Source organism: Somniosus microcephalus, chromosome 7 (assembly GCF_052327205.1).
Source record: "Somniosus microcephalus isolate GS21.2 chromosome 7, FLI_Smic_1.0, whole genome shotgun sequence".
In the NCBI taxonomy this organism is placed as follows: Eukaryota; Metazoa; Chordata; class Chondrichthyes; order Squaliformes; family Somniosidae; genus Somniosus; species Somniosus microcephalus.
In genome coordinates, this window is record NC_140993.1 from 128610562 (window position 1) to 128627918 (window position 17357).

General features: G+C 42.8%; 1 protein-coding gene across 1 annotated transcript in view; it reads right to left on the reverse strand.

Moving 5' to 3' along the window:
* Positions 1-1381: 1381 nt before the first annotated feature.
* The window catches only part of atp6v1h (ATPase H+ transporting V1 subunit H), a 173402-nt gene continuing 157426 nt past the window's right edge, over positions 1382-17357 (reverse strand). Inside the window, exon 13 of the mRNA XM_085993957.1 lies at positions 1382-2358. Coding sequence (XP_085850083.1) covers positions 2298-2358 — 61 coding nt within the window. The 3' untranslated portion in view covers positions 1382-2297. The remainder of the gene's footprint in view (positions 2359-17357) is intronic.

Genomic DNA, 17357 nt, shown 5'->3' on the forward strand with positions numbered 1-17357 from the left:
AATCATTGAAGGTGGCAGGGCAGGTTGAGAAAGTGGTTAAAAAAAGCATACGAGATCCTGGGCTTCATAAATAGAAGCAGAGTACAAAAGCAAGGAAGTTACGATGAACCTTTATAAAACACTGGCTCGATCTCAACTGGAGTATTGTGTCCAATTCTGGGCACTGCATTTCAGGAAGGATGTGAAGGCCTTAAAGAGGGTGCAGAAAAGATTTACAAGAATGGTTCCAGGGATGAGGGACTTCAGTTATAGGGATAGACTGGAGAAGCTGGGGTTATTCTCCTTAGAGAAGGTTGAGAGGAGATTTGATAGAGGTGTTCAAAATCATGAGGGATCTAGACAGAGTAGATAGAAACTATTTCCATTGGGAGAAGGGTAGAGAACCAGAGGACACAGATTTAAGGTGATTGGCAGAAGATCCAAAGGCAACATGAAGAAAAACAGTGGTTACGATCTGGAATACACTGCCTGAGAGGGTGGTGGAGGCAGATTCAATTGTGGCTTTCAAAAGGGAATTAAGTACCTGAAGGAAAAAAAAATTGTAGGGCTACAGGGAAAGGGCGGGGCGTAGAACTAGCTGAAGTGCTCTTGCAGAGAGCTAGCATGGGCCCAAAGGACCAAATAGCTTCCTTCTGTGCTGTAACCATTCTATGATTGTATACAGAGACTTGCTAGATCCTGCAAAAGTGTAGTAATATTCTGTTCTTCCCTATCCCAGCTAAAATCGCAATGCATTGTAGAAAAATTTCATCTGCTCCATCCAGTAAAGATAAAGAGAATAGCTTCCACTGCTTTATTTTATAAAATATTGTCTATGTTGGAAAAATAATTAAAACTACCCCTCACCACTCCATCATGTCTTTGCCCATTTTTAGGTGCCCCTGATTTTCTACAGGCAGGGTCCAGGGATGTCTAATATATGGGTGGCTATATTATAAATTGATGCAAATGAAGGATTCACATCCCCCAACATATTTGCATCATTTGCACCATAGCAATTCTGCATGCCAGGGATGTCTTTTTTTAAAAACATGAAATAGCCTATTAGTACAATGCAGTTGGAGGCAGATCCCTCAAATTTAACCCTGGTGATGCATACTTGTTCCTGGTTCAGTAAGTGATAAACACACAATTCAAAATTTTGAGTTAAAGGGATTGATTTCCAGTCAGCAATAGCATCTGAACAAAAGTTTCAGAGGGAGAAGTGGTAAAGCGTAGCCTCTTGTTATTTGGGGATAGCTTTTTGGATCGATACAGATATAAAGTGCACTAGCAGCAGCTCCTGTGTTCCTCTGATCCCCAGTAGTCAAGACACCAAAACAATCAAGGGGAAATTAACTCCACAGTGGACCATTCTACAGACAGGAGGAGATACACACAATACAGCAACATATTTTATTATTTTTACATCTTGCTATGCAATTATCAATATTGGTGGTAAATCATCAACTTGCAACCATAGTGACAGTATGTAGTGCCTGTATGTTATATGATGTGATCTTCATCAACAATCTATTTCAGGCAATAGGTATGCTACATTTCCCCAGCTATTATTTTTTTTCTCCAAATAATCTCATTGTAAAATTACATACAATTGAGTGTGAAGGAAATTTAGTATGTTCAGTTGTAAATGTAAAGGAATTTGACTTTCCAGTTTAATTGTAAAATATAATTTACTTGATGGTTCCAATAGTGGCACAAGGCTTTTGTTTTAGAAAACCATGAATCAATGCCTCCACTACAAGCAACATTGAACCCATTTATAATGTTCTGTATGGCTTCAAAAATTGATTCTGACATAAAACCATAAAGGTTAAATGTTGTCTATCTAATGATTTCAGGTCCACAGAGGAAGTTGTTTAATTAATAATTGATCACTATATTGGATACTGGTGTTAATCATCGAGAAGATACAGACAGTACAAAACATGATACACAGCAGATAATTGTATTTTACAGTATGCTCAGATCATTTTTTCATTGGAAACATTACTGTAAAATCATGGAAACATTACTGTAAAATCATACTTGACTAAGACGCAAATAATAGACAACTAGTTCAAACAATGGCCCTTTCAGGTTACTCATTATGCACATACTTTAATGCCAAATACAGTAAGCGTTTCATTTAATCAGGATTTATTTTCTATTTTGCTAAATACATTACACCAAAGAAATGTGGACACATGAAAAACATTATCCATCAAGATATTATATGCTTAGTTCAATATATTCAGGAACACGCTTCGTTATACCCTAGAAACAACCAGCACAGACTGCAATAGTAATATGACCATTCAGCTTCTGGTGGTGACAGTTGGTGGTTGTTCTGACTGAAGTTGTTTCCCAAGGTACTCCCTGAAAATAAATGGATAAGGGTTACCATATTTGTTTTTAAAGAACATTGTCCGTTAAAATGCAAAGCCCTTTTTATTGCATACAAAAATGTATTACACATTTCATTCTAAAAGTGCTAGAAGAGAGCAGTACCAGGTGTACAAAATTAAAGCTTAAAAAAATAAATAATTCTTTACTTTTTAAAAAGGGGGTAAACAGAATTCTTACCAATATGGCAGAGTCAGCGCTAATAAAGGAAAAATTCTTCCTTTGCACCACCACTTAGTAGCCAGAACACAGAACTGCAGCATCATTTCATCATTGACAGTCACACTCCATTCACAAGTCCCATTAATCTAGTGTTACTAGCACAACAAAAGGGTTACATAACACTTTTCAATGGAATGTGGCAGGTCAAAGACAATTTGACGATACACATTTTTCTCACCAGTTCCACTTCCCCAAGCCTGAAACCAAGGGAGAGAGAGAGAGTGGCCTGGTTTTAGCCATCCATCAATACATGGCTGTGATAAGGTGCATGAAGGGGTTCAAGGACAATTCCCTTTTAAAATAATACAACTGTTATTAACAGCTCAGCAGCATGGAGGAACTGAATTTGTACTCTTCAGTGGCACAGTACAGTAAACCATGCACATCAATAATCATTTTTAATGGATTAAACTAGAAAATAAACTATAGAAAATAAATAATTTTAACTACAGATTGTCTATATGCATTACTAGTTTTCAAAAAGTATATAATTTAGCTCAATATAAAAAAAATTAGGTCCAAGGAGCTCTGCAAGAGTAAATACCAGTACTGCATCAGGAGGAATGCAGATCTGGACTGAGAACTAGTCCCATTCAAATTTCATTAAACTTTTTTTTTTAAGGCAAGACTAAAATGTTGTAATTTTTTTTTAACCCAAAATGGCATAACCAGATATAGTTTTCTATAGATTTACATCAATAATACAACATAACACAAGTAATTCATCAAAAAAATCTGCTGCCAGAAGTGTGGAAAATGCTATCTACTGTAGTCACTGTTAACATGGATCTACAGTATCTATCTTAGAAAGGAGTTAGTGCGTCTGGGTGAAGATTATCCAGAGGAATCAGTCAATAATGTTCAAAGCATTTCTACTGAAAGACAAACGAGTTAGTGCTGCCTGGGACCAGAATCATAAGTTGGAAGAAGCACTCAGTACTGCTCATGGCAGCATTCACTGAAAGAAACTTGAAATGTCAATTGGTGAAATCGGGAGCAAATTAGTTCCAAGAACTCTGGACAGGAGGTCAAATTTAAGGGAATTATAAAATAATTATTAATAAAATGTAATCACTGTTGTAATGCAAGACCAGCAGCACAATTTGAAAATAATCCATTGGCTGAGAATGCTATATAAATGTAACATTGAGAATGCGAGAGAAATGTAACGGCTCTCATCAAAGTCACAAATGACATCCTTTGTGACAGTGACAAAGGTAAATTATACCTCCTCGTCCTGTCTGCAGCCTTTGACACGGTTGACTACTCCATCCTCCTTCAACACCTCTTCACCATCCTCCAGCTGGGTGGTACTGCACTCGCCTGGTTCCATTCTTATCTATCTTATCGTAGTCAGAAAATCACCTGCAATGGCTTCTCTTCCCTATCCCACATCGTTACATCTGGGGTCCCCCAAGGATCTATCCTTGGCCGCCTCCTATTTCTCATCTATATCCTGCCCCTTGGTGACATCACCCGAAAACACAGCGTCAGTTTCCACATGTATGCCAACGACACCCAGCTCTACTTCACCATCACTTCTCTCGACCCCTTCACGGTCTCTAAATTGACACACTGCTTGTCCAACATACAGTCCTGGGTGAGCAGAAATTGTCTCCAATTAAATATCGGGAAGACCAAAGCCATTGCCTTCGGGCCCCGCCACAAACTCCGTTCCCTAGCCACCGACTTCATCCCTCTCCCGAGCATCTGTCGGAGGCTGAACCAGACTGCTTGCAACCTTGGTGTCACATTTGACCCTGAAATGAGCTTCCGACCACATATCCGTGGCATAATTAAGACCGCCTATTTCCATCTCCGTAACATTGCCCGTCTCTGCCCCTACCTCAGCTCATCTGCTGCTGAAATCCTCATCCATGCCTTTGTTACCTCTAGACTTGACTGTTCCAACGCACTCTTGGCTGGCCTCCCAAATGCTATTTTTTTTATTTGTTCAGGGGATGTGGGAATTGCTGGCAAGGCCAGCATTTATTGCCCATCCCTAATTGCCCTTGAGAAGGTGGTGGTGAACCACCTTCTTGAAGCACTGCAGTCCGTGTGGTGAAGATACTCACACAGTGCTGTTAGGGAGGGAGTTCCAGGCATTTGACCCAGCGACGATGAAGGAATGGCAATATACTTCTAAGTCAGGATGGTGTGCGACTTGAAGGGGAACTTGGAGGTGGTGGTGTTCCCATGCGCCTGCTGCCCTTGTCCTTCTAGGTGGAAGAGGTCGCGGGTTTCAGAGGTGCTGCCGAAGAAGCCTTGGCGAGTTGCTGTAGTGCATCCTGTAGATGGTACACACTGCAGCCACGGTACGTCGGTGGCGGAGGGAGTGAATGTTTAAAGGTGGTGGATGGGGTGCCAATCAAGCGGGCTGCTTTGTCCTGAACTTCTTAAGTGTTGTTGGAGCTGCACTCATCCACGCAAGTTGAGAGCATTCCATCACATTCCTTACTTGTGCTTTGTAGATGGTGGAAAGACTCGAGAGTCAGGAGGTGAGACACTCACTGCAGAATATCTAGCCTCGGACCTACTCTTGTTGCCATAGTATGTGGCTGGTCCAGTTAAGTTGCTGGTCAATGGTGACCCCCAGGATGTTGATGGTGGGAGATTCGGCGATGGTAATGCCATTGAATATCAAGGGTCGGTGGTTAGACTCTCACTTGTTGGAGATAGTCATTGCCTGGCACTTGTGTGGCGCGAATGTTACCTGCCACTTCTCAGCCCAAGTCTGAACGTCGTCTAGGTCTTGTTGCATGCGGGCATGGACTGCTTCATTATCTGAGGAGTTGTGAATGGCACTGAACACTGTGCAGTCATCAGCAAACATCCCCATTTCTGACCTTAAGTTGGAGCGTAGGTCATTGATGAAGCAGCAGATGGTTGGGCTCCTGTAGCGATGTCCTAGGGCTGTAAAGATTGACCTCCAACCACCACAACCATCTTTCCCTTGTGCTAGGTATGACTCCAGCCAGTGGAGAGTTTCCCTCCCCCCCCCCCCCCCCGATTCCCATTGACTTCAGTTTGACTAGGGCGCCTTGATGCCACACTCGGTCAAATGCTGCCTTGATGTCAAGGGCAGTCACTCTCACCTCACCTCTGGAATTCAGCTCCTTTGTCCAAGTTTGGACCAAGGCTGTAATGAGGTCAGGATCCGAGTGGTCTTGGCGAACCCAAACTGGGCATCAGTGAGCAGGTTATTGGTAAGTAAGTGCCGCTTGATAGCACTGTTGATGACACCTTCCATCACTATGCTGATGATTGAGAGTAGACTGATGGGGCAGTAATTGGCCGGATTAGATTTGTCCTGCTTTTGTAGACATGACATACTGGAGCAGTTTTCCACATTGTCGCATAGATGCCAGTGTTGTAGCTGTACTGTAACAGCTTGGCTAGAGGCGTGGCTAGTTCTGGAGCACAAGTCTTCAGCACGACAGCTGGGATGCTGGATCCAGTGCGCTCAGCCATTTCTTGATACTACGTGGAGTGAATCAAATTGGCTGAAGACTGGCTTCTGTGATGGTGAGGACCGCAGGAGGAGGCCAATATGGATCATCCACTCAGCACTTCTGGTTGAAGATGGTTGCAAATGCTTCAGCCTTGTCTTTTGCACTCACGTGCTGGGCTCCACCATCATTGAGGATGGGGATATTCATGGAGCCTCCTTCTCCCATTAGTTGTTTAATGGTCCACCACCATTCACGACTGGATGTGGCAGGACTGCAGAGCTTTGATCTGATTTGTTGATTGTGGGATCTCTTAGCCCTGTCTATAGCATGCTACTTCCGCTTTTTAGCATACATGTAGTCCTGTGTTGAAGCTTCCCCAGGTTGGCACCTCCTTTTTAGGTATGCCTGGTGCTGCTCCTGGCATGCTCTTCTACACTCTTTATTGAACTAGGGTTGATCCCCTGATTTGATGATAATGGTAGAGTGAGGGATATGCCAGGCCATGAGGTTACAGATTGTGGTGGAATATAATTCTGCTGCTGCTGATGGCCCACAGTGGCTCATTGATGCCCAGTTTTGAGCTGCTAGATCTGTTCTGAATCTATCCCATTTAGCATGGTGGTAGTGCGACACAACACAATGGAAGGTGTCCTCAGTGTAAACTTGAGGTCATCCAAAACCCGGCTGCCCGGTGTCCTAACTTGCACCAAGTCCCGTTCCCCCCATCAGCCCTGTGCTCGCTGATCTACATTGACACCCGGTTAAGCAACGCCTCAATTTCAAAATTCTCAACCTTGTTTTCAAATCCCTCCATAGCCTCGCCCCTCTCTATCTCTAATCTCCTCCAGCCCCACAAACTCCCCTCCACCTCAGAGATATCTGCGCTCCTCTAATACTGCCCTCATGAACATTCCTGATTATAATCGCTCAACCATTGGTGCCCGTGTCTTCTGTTGCCTATGCCCTAAGCTCTGGAAATCACTGTCTAAACTTCTCCGCCTCTCTTTCCTCCTTTAAGACGCTCCTTCAAACCTATCTCTTTGACCAAGGTTTTGGTCAGCTGCCCTAATTTCTCCTTATTTGACTCGGTGTCAAATTTTGTGTCTTATAATGCTCCTGTGAAGCGCCTTGGGTCGTTTTACTATGTTAAAGGTGCTATATAAATACTTGTTGTTGTTGTAGTAAAATGTAGCACACTACTGTCTAATGACCATTTTTTTTTGAAAGGGGAGGGAAAGACAAGATGACTTGTTTGAATCAACAGCATAGGATTAGATGCTCAGAAGACTTCATTAAATAATGGGTCATAGAGGCACTTTGATAGAAATGGTGCAAGCCATTTAAGTTGCTCTGGTGGAACTTTTTTTATATAAAATATTTCACTTCCGAGTTTGATACAGTTCAATTCAGATTGAAATGAATCTCCAAACTATGCTTGTTTGTTTCAGGTTAGTATTTGACTTCAAGTATTTTTAATTATGTTTTACTTTCACCCTATATCACAAAGTTCTCATGGCCAAAAAGATGGTTTGGCATCCTAAGGGCCCACCAATGTTGTTCATTATCTATCAAACCAGGTGGTGTTTGGGTATAATATAGGCTGATTAGCCCTCCAATTAATCTTATCCTTCTGACAGTGGCACAGTAGAAACTGAAAAAACTGTGCAGGAAAAGTAGGGATACAAGCCATATTTAACCACTCTGTAATGCAGAACCTTGGAGCTTCAACACACTGGGAAAACATCTGTAGCCAAGATAGAGCAGGAGAAGCCAAATCCATGACCTCCATCCATCACATGGAAAAGAGGGCGCTCCCATCATCACTGCAGTTCAAAATTGGTTTACAGGATAGTAAACATAAACCCATATGAAGAGGGAGGCCCAGCAACTAAGTAAGCCCTGGGCAATAAACTGTATTTTTATGCTGAGGGTGTGTAGCGGTGAAGTGATCTGCATACGTTATCAGAGGGATAGAAGTTTTCCCAACAGGTCTCTGAGTTATACTAACTGCAGAAGAGTTGGGGAGTCACTGTTGAGAAAATGCTTCTAGTTACTCCTCCTAATATCACCTTCTTTGGCTCGGTGGCAGTTTTTATTCGATTATGCTCCTGTGAAGCACTTTGCGATGTTTCCCTATGTTAAATGGAAGATGTTGTTGTAACATTTTTGCACTAGAATAAAATTTGGTATTTTGGCTTTCTAGGAACTATCACTGCTGTGTAGACGTTCTTCCGTTGAGTACTTTGACACATTTAATTTTGTGTATGTTAGACTATAAACAAAAATGGAAAGTTTCATCAGCTCCACAGATTGTTAAAACTATCTACAAGTTTCAACCTTGTAAACATGACCGTATTCAATTAATCAAAGTGTCAATTAAATGATAATTACATGGTTCAAAAGACAAACAAGTGATTATAAATTATTGAAATAGGTTTAAAATCCTTACAAAAAAACTACATCCACTGCCATGCAAAACAAAATGGCTCTTGGAGAAGGTAACTTTATAATAAATTCTAGTTCCAGTAATAATTCATTTTTGGAAAAGGCAACTGACAGATCCTTTATTCACCTCTACGTCAAATTAAGCAGCATAATAGATGTACAGTAACAGTGCAAAGAGTTAATTCTTCCTAAAAATGTTATGCTTAATGAAAAGTCCAAGCATCATGATTGACTTATTTTGTGATGTTATTTTCAAGAACTTTCTAAGTTATAATTGGAAATCAAAAGCAGAGAATTACTGTGATATATCAGAAATTAAAACATGTTCAGCCTGATTACTCTCAAATATTGGACATTTACTCTGAAATGCATAATGGAACATTTTCATCTTTTTCTGTTAAAATGTACAATTTGAGTCACTGCCATCCATGTCTATCAATCATTTGAGGTTGACATGATAAGATTCAAAATACACAGAAAGCAACCTTTTAAGACTTTATTTTAAACATTATGGGATAGATTTTGCTGGAGCATGCCCCGTTAGTTAGACTTATTCATGCACATTTAGATTTTAAAATTTTTTGCCCACAAAGTTGCTGGAGGTGCAAGCTGATAATGGCACAGCGAGGGCAACGGGGCATCTGGTACCTTGGTGAACAACGGGACAAACAGTGTATCTCCTTAACAAATGAGATTTAAGTATTAAGAAATAAAGAGGAAGGACGGAGAAGTTGGGCGAATGAGTAGGTGAATTCAATGTCAAATCAGGTACAGCAAGAGAAATAAAGAGAGGGGAAGAAAGATTGGATTAAGAGAGAAAGAGAGAGAGAGAGAAAGAGAAAGAGACAGAAAGGAAACACAAGAATTAAAAAAAAGACATTATAAATCTTGTATAACAATTCACAACCTGAAGGAATGAGTCTCCACACTTACAATTATTTACTTTCTGGGCAAGAAAGATTGATTGGCAGTCATTAACAATTATCACATCATTAAGGGTACTTATGCTGTTAATTACCAGACTTAACTTTCTGTGGTAGGTTTAATGGGCAATTAATCTACAAATGCAGCAAATTCATGAAAATCACGGGAGGTTAAGCGTAAGATGCCGTTTTCATGAAGCTAACGGTGGCCGAGTGGCAAAAATCAAGCTGCAATTCACAGGCTCGCTTCCTCGCTATAAGTTGCTGGCCGATTTGCACATTAGTAACGACGTGCATTATTCACACGCTATTATTTTTCAGCACAATCTGGCCCTTAATATTTTTAAATCTTTAATTTAAAAAACATTTATTTTGTGAAATTCAGTCATATTATTAACCAATAGACACACTATATAGATGGAAACAGTTACAACACACCGAAGGGAAAATCTCAGAAACTAAATATGATAATTCAACAGTCTGGACTGAGGTGATTTTCCAAAGGTCAAACATGAACTATGTCTAGACAATCTAGGAATTAGATTTACTGGCATGACCTCCAATTAGGAAATATCAATTGTAAGAATATATGGACATAGATTCCTTTGAATGTGCTTTAATGGAGCTGTTCCAGCAGATGTACTGTGGTGCAAGTTCAGAGATATAAGGGCAAATTTTATGAATTCACACACCCGGCATAGAGCTTCGTCTATAGGATGTGTATCTCAGGAAATCAGGTTTGCATGATTTTTCACCAAATTAGTGGACAGAAAATTGTGTGTTGGGTGGCTGAATTGCTGCGCCAGGAGCACAAGTTCATAAAATTACTTTTAGAATGCTGATATTCTTTTGCATCATAGTTGACTTACAAACCCTCTCTGAAAAATAGGACACCATTTGTTAAGTCTAAATCCAAACCAAAATGATGGTGCTAAAATTGCCTCTCGGTGACAAATGAATGGTCTTGATAAATTAGTTTTAAAAGTTGCAATCTCATTCCCAGTAAGTGAATTAATAGGGATAAGCAACATCAGATGACTCGAAGTCCCAATTCTGAAGTCTATTTCAAATTTTCAAACGCAAATTTCACATCGAGCCCTTTGCGGTCATGTCATCTTTATATTATAGTACATAGTATTAACAGCACAGAAACAGGCCATTCGGCCCAACAGGTCCATGCCGGTGTTTGGTCATAAGAATTAGGAGCAGGAGTAGGCATACAGCCCCTCGAGCCTGCTCCACCATTCAATAAGATCATGGCTTATCTTCAACCTTAATTCCACTTTCCCGCCTGATTCCCATATCCCTCAATTCCACTAGAGTCCAAAATCTATCTTTCTCAGCCCTGAATATACTCCACACGAGCCCCCTCCCACCCTTCTTCACCTAACCTCATCAACATATCCTTCGCCCTCGTGTGTTTATCTATCTTCCCCATAAATGCATCTATGCCAGTCGCCTCAACTATTCCTTGTGGTAGGAAGTTCCACATTCTAACCACTCTCTGGGTAAAGACGTTTCCCCCAAATTCCCTATTGGATTTATTAGTGGCTATCTTATATTTATGGCACCTAATTCTGGTCTTCTCCATGTCTATCCTATCAAACCCTTTCATAATGTTAAAGACCTCTATCAGGTCACCCCTCGGTCTTTCCTTTCCAGAGAAAAGAGCCCCAGCCTGTTCAGCCTTTCCTGATGAGCATACCCTCTCTGTTCTGGTATCATTCTAGTAAATCTTTTTTGCACTCTCTCTGGTGCCTCTATGTCCTTTTTATAATAGAGACCAGAACTGTTCACAGTGCTCTAAGTGTGGCCTAACTAAGGTTTTATACAAGTTTAACATAACTTCTCTGCTTTTCAATATCGTTGTTTGCTTTTTAAAAAAAAAAAAATGGCCTTATTAACCTGCGTCGCCACTTTTAGTGATTTGCGTATCTGGACACAGATCTCACTGCTCCTCTACCCCATTTAGACACTTATTTTCCAAGGAGTATGTGACCGCCTTATTCTTCCTACCAAAATGTACCACCTCACACTTATCTATACTGAAGTTCATTTGCTAATTACACACCTATTCTGCAAGTTTATTAATGTTTTCCTGTATTTTATCACAGTGCTGCTCTATATTAACTACACCCCCTAATTTGATGTCAGCTGCAAATTTTGAAATTGCACTTCTGATCCCGAACTTGCATTGGATTTCAAAGGAGGTATTGTGGCGTACTCAGAGTACGCTGCCATACCGACCGCAAAATCCGGGCCACTGTCTTCCCTGGGGGTTGTCTTTGAGACCGAGGAATAATATTCTTTTTTAGGTATGCAGAGACCGAGGAATAATATTCTTTTTGAGGTATGCACAAACTTGATGTTCCATAGCGCAATTGTGGTTTCTATCTACTAGAAGGGGATCTCAATGCACCAAAAACTACTGAGTAATCTTGCTGACAGTGATTGTTAAGCTGGTACACTTGGTTTTGGTGGCACATATTTTGTAAATGATGGAGGCTTGTCATGTAAACAAAAAGGAACATGCTGAATTTTGGTCCTGTGAGAAATGGAAAAGCAGATTGTGGTTTTTACGAGAAAGCCAGAATATCACAAGGTTCAGAGGAAACCCACTTATTTTGCTTTCACTGATATTTGTAAAGCTTTTAATTATCTCATGCCTCCCTCAGAAGCTAGCAAGCAGCCAAGGGAATACATAGTTGAATTTTAGATTTTTATTAGGATGTTCACTCCAGCTCCATGTTGCTCAAAAGATAACTGAAGCAACAACAACTGAATTTATATAGTTTTTAACATAGGAACTGTCCCAAGATGCTTTAGAGGGAGATAAAAAATATAATGGAATCGGGCTGACCCGTGCAAGAATATTGGGAGAATGACAGAAAACTTGTTCAAACTCCTCTAGGTCATTATCTTTCAGACACCATCAGGCAAAACCCATCAATTTTTTGCTCTAACCTTCGCTGATGGGCCCTGCTTTGACAGTGAGTAACACAAGGATATGAATTTCACCACTTTATTTTTTTAAACATATATCTATAGTGGGCTTACTTAAAATCTAATTCCCAAAGGAAATTTAAAAAATCTAGGTTGAGAAAACTCTTATCCTATCTATATATAAGGTTAGCCTTGTACACATAACTACCTTGATTTCCAAAAAGTCTTGGATAATAAAATGGCCATATGAAAGGACTATTGGTAAATAATACACCATATGGGCTTCAAGGTCATAGTTATGTTAGGTAGGTAACTGATTGCAACCTCATAGGCAGAAGATTGTGACAATGGAAATAGCTACTTATGGGGCTAGATCATGAGTAGGTTCATCCAGGGCTCTGCATTAGCATTATTGCAGTCACCATTAATGATTTGCATGAGGGCATTCATGGAATGGTTCACAAGCTTGCTGATGACAAAATGTGCACAACAGTTGAAAATTTAGACCAAATCAATAACTGGACCCAGCATCTTTTGGTACAACACTTTCAACCTTTCTCCAATCTGAATAACGTGCATTTCTCCCAACACTGTTTCCTATCTGTCAACTAACTTTCTATCCTTCCTTTTGTTCTATATGCCTGAATTTTTCTAACAAGCCTCTTATAAAAGCCCTTATTGAATGCCCTTTGAAGATTCATATACACATCTACTGCATTCCTTTTATCTACTTAAATTGGTCACCAACAGAAACTCTTATTAAATGTGTCAAATATGACTTGTCTAACAAATCCATACAACGTGTACTTGATTAACCCATGTATTTCTAAATGTTCAGTACCTTTATCTCAAATTATGAATTCTAAGAGCTTGCCCACAACTGTCGTTAGAAAGGATAAGGGAATTTAGGTAATTAGTGGACTGGACCTGTGTGGCATGTCCTGCAACATGGATGTGTGCAGCATAATGCACTTGGGTTTGGGAAATTGCAGGCACGTTTATACCATGCAGGAATAACCACTAAAGGTTACAGATCAAGAGAGGGGTCATTAAAGGTGCATCAAGCAGTATGATGGGGACAATTGTGGAAGGCAAGTAAGGGAAGACAATGCAAAACGAAGAACACTATCCAAAGGCTGTATACGGCTTTCCTGCACTCAACACTACTTCCAGGATTTCCCAGTGGAACGGATATCAGCATACAACACAGCTGCCCAAATACGGCAGTATTTTAAGCTTCAAAAGACAGGATGGTGTCGTATGATGTATTTTCTATTTTTTGGCCAAGAAATAACATGCGTTCCTGGTGTCCAACATTGTTATTGTCTGCGGTGGGGAATTGAGGTGAAAGAGATTGCGGACTAAAATTTTAAAGGGCCACTTTGATTAAGGCAGAGCACTCGATTAACTTAGTTAAAAAGTGACAATTTAAAATATGTATTTTCTTATTCAGACTGCACCACCATCAATGCTGCGCTGTGACAAGGTAATCTCACTCCCCTTTACCCTAGTGGTGCGTGTATATTGTCTTGGCACCTGCCCTCCCTATGTAAGGTACTCTGAGCCTGGAAAATAAGCTGGGGTCTGGGGTGCAAGTGATTAGGTCGGGGGGTCAGTGGTGTACATGACTGCATCTTGTCTGGATGGGCTTGACAAGACCAGAGGGTCTTTTTGTATGTTGGTAAGGAAGAAATGTAGGTTGATGGGTAAAACGGTGGCACTGTGATTTCCCAAGATAACTAAAACTTAAATAATAAAACACGGAGAGTCTTGCGAGGTGCCCTCTTTTTCACGCCAAAAAAGATGTAGGTTTACTATGTGCAGCATGAAAGCAACTCAAGTTCACAAGAATCCACAAATTCAAAAGGATCCAGCATTAATCAACTCAAAACTAGATTGAAATCACATAGGAAAAACGCTTAAAAAAAAAAAAAATGTATTAGTAGATCCCCATTAGCATTGTCATAGATAATGCGACACCTGCAAAGCAATCTGGAAAGCAGTTTCTGATGTTTACTCTGGTGCTGCAGCAGCCTGAATATGACCTCAACTTGCCCATGCTCTAATACAGCAAATTTACTGCTGCAATATACTAAGTGACTGACACAAAAATATACTATTCAATATGCTGAAGCTGCAAGTAAATTTTACAAAAGCAAAATACTACGTATGCTGGAAATCTGAAATAAAAATAGAAAATTCTGGAAACACTCAGCAGGTCAGGCAGCATCTGTGGAGAGAGACAAGTTTACCCTGCGTAAACTTGGTCATCCAAAACTCTGCTACCTGTGTCCTAACCCGCACCAAGTCCCGCTCACCCATCTCCCGTGTTCGCTGACCTACATTGGCTGCATTTTAATATAATGTAAAGGGGGGAGGGGAGCTGAGAAGGTGGGGGTATGAGGGAGAGCGGACCCGAGGAAGGGGTTAGTGGGAGTATGTGTGTGTGCTAAGCCCATGCAGCAGAACCTGGTGTCCAATTGTCCTGGGTTTCCTTGCCATTGGACCAAGACCTTGCTCTGTTAAGTTCGTGTGGTAGCTGGTATGCAATGGCCACCCCACGTTAAAAGCATTCACGCACAGGCATCTTCCACCCCTTTAAAATGAAGTTTGGGACCCTCATGGATAACCCCAACAGCGACAGACCTGAATGTCACACCGCTATCATAGCCAGGGAACTGAAGACACTTCAGCATCGACATCGCAGCCCTGAGTGAGACACGACGGGCAGGAGAAGGCCAGCTCAAGGAACAAGGTGGCGGATACACCTTCTTCTGGAAAGGCAAACCAGAAGAGGAACGCCTTCTCCATGGGGTTGGCTTCACCATCAAAAATGAGCTAGTTTGGCATCTTAGAGATTCCCCTTGTGGGATAAACTAACACCTCATGACCGTTCGGCTCACTCTAACCCGGAATCAGTACGCTACGGTTGTCAGTGAGTATGTCCCAACTCTGGAGCTACAGACGAGGCCAAAGAGGAATTCTACTCCAGCCTTGAACAATCCCTGTCCCGAGTTCCAACGGGTGACAAGCTGATTCTCCTTGGCGATTTTAATGTCAGAATTGGAAAGGACACAAACCTTTGGAGAGGTGTGATTGGCAGGGAAAGAGTAGGGAAAACCAACTCCAACGGAATTCTTCTCCTGACGAAATGTTTAGAACATGGTCTCGTCATAATCAACACCTTGTTTCGTCAGAGAGATAAGGCCTCATGGCAACACCCTTGCTCCAGGCATTGGCATCTTTTGGACTACGCCATCGGCCAAGCGAGGGCCCACAAGGATGTCCGCATCACCCGTGCCATGACAGGAGCGGACGACTGCTGGACTGACCACAGCCTAATCTGTTGTTATCTTCATCAAGCTAGCCTCAAAATGGCAGCGACAACAGAAAAGCTGCCACAGAAAAATCAATGCTGGAGGACTCAAAGGGCTAGAAATTCAGTATAGCCACTTTTGGGGCGGTAAAGTCGGGCGGCCGCTAAAGTTTGCGCTCGGCGCAAAGTCGAGGCCACTTCGCCGATATTCAGTAGCATCGCCCTAAGAGGTTGCTGGAGCGCAAAAACTGGCGATGCACGACTATCTTTAGGCGCTAAGCCGGCGGTGCTGAGCGATACCGCCGAGGCCGGGCGCAGCGCAGGTGCGGTCATTTCTTGATTGACGGCAGACACGCTGGCGCCGGCCACCTCTTAAAGGGGGAAGGGTCGATTTGTTTTGCTGCCACGCCCTGGACACTGCAGCCCTCCAGCTAGGCCTGAGAACTGCTGCTGCACGCAATTAGCGCCCAAAACAATGGAGAAGGCCCGGGAAAGAGCGCAGCGATTCTCAGAACATGATCTGAGGGTGCTGGTTGGCGCTGTGGAACGAAGACGCCACATTCTGTTCCCTGAGAATGGAAAGAAGCCGCCGACCACCGTCTACCGCAAAGCCTGGAGGGATGTCTCCAACAGGGTGACATCCAACAGTGTGGTGCCCAGGAACCCTGTTCAATGCCGCAAGAAGTTCAATGACCTCACCAGGATTGTCAGGGTGAGTATCCTTTCCAGTGTCCTCCTCATCCTTGCATGTGCACCTCACATTATGGGCAAAGGGACCTGAAAGCCCTAATGGCCAGCCCTCATCCAGCAGCTATGGGACTGGCATGAACATCAATTGCACATTCTGCACTTTACACACTGGCCAAGCTATTCGACCATGGGAGGCAGTGCACACAAGATCAGGGCGACACACTGGCCAAGCTATTCCACCATGGGAGGCAGTGCACACAAGATCAGGGTGACACACTGGCCAAGCTATTCCACCATGGGAGGCAGTGCACACAAGATCAGGGCTACACACCGTACTTAGAGGCCGTCCTTTCTCTTGCAGGCAAAGGTGGCGACCAACAAGCGCAGCCGGACTGAGACCGAGGGAGGCGGCCCTCAGATCCAGGAGCTCACCGACCTGGACCAGCGCGTGGAGCGCATCATGGGTGGCCGGCTGATTGGCCCCGTCGCCAGTGGAGATGCCGACCCTGTTCTGGGCACCAATGGTAAGGACATCACCTTTTGGACCTCTCTCGTTCCACTTGCGCATCAGATCTACATCCTTTGCCACTGACCGACCAATGCGCTGAATGCCACCACTCATGCCTCCCTCGCTGCCGCCCTATCCTCACTCTAAAGCTACTCTTGTGCCTTCCTGCTTTCAGCCAGTGACAGCCCCTCGGAAGAGGAGGAGGAGGAAGAGGAAGGCGGCCCATCAGTGGAACCCTCAGCCGCGGCAGCCCATGCCGATGTAGGGGACACGTCTTCCCTGGAGGGGAGCCTGGGGGGAAGGGTCGGAGGGGAGTGTAGCTCCTGGGACCAGCGGCCTGCAGCAACGCGGGAGGGGTCGGGAAGCTCAGCGGCCTTCTCACCAGAGGGGGGAAGGGTCGGAGGGGAGTCCAATTGCTGGGCCCAGCGGAGTGCAGCAATGCGGGAGGGGTCGGGAAGCTCGGCGGCCTTCTC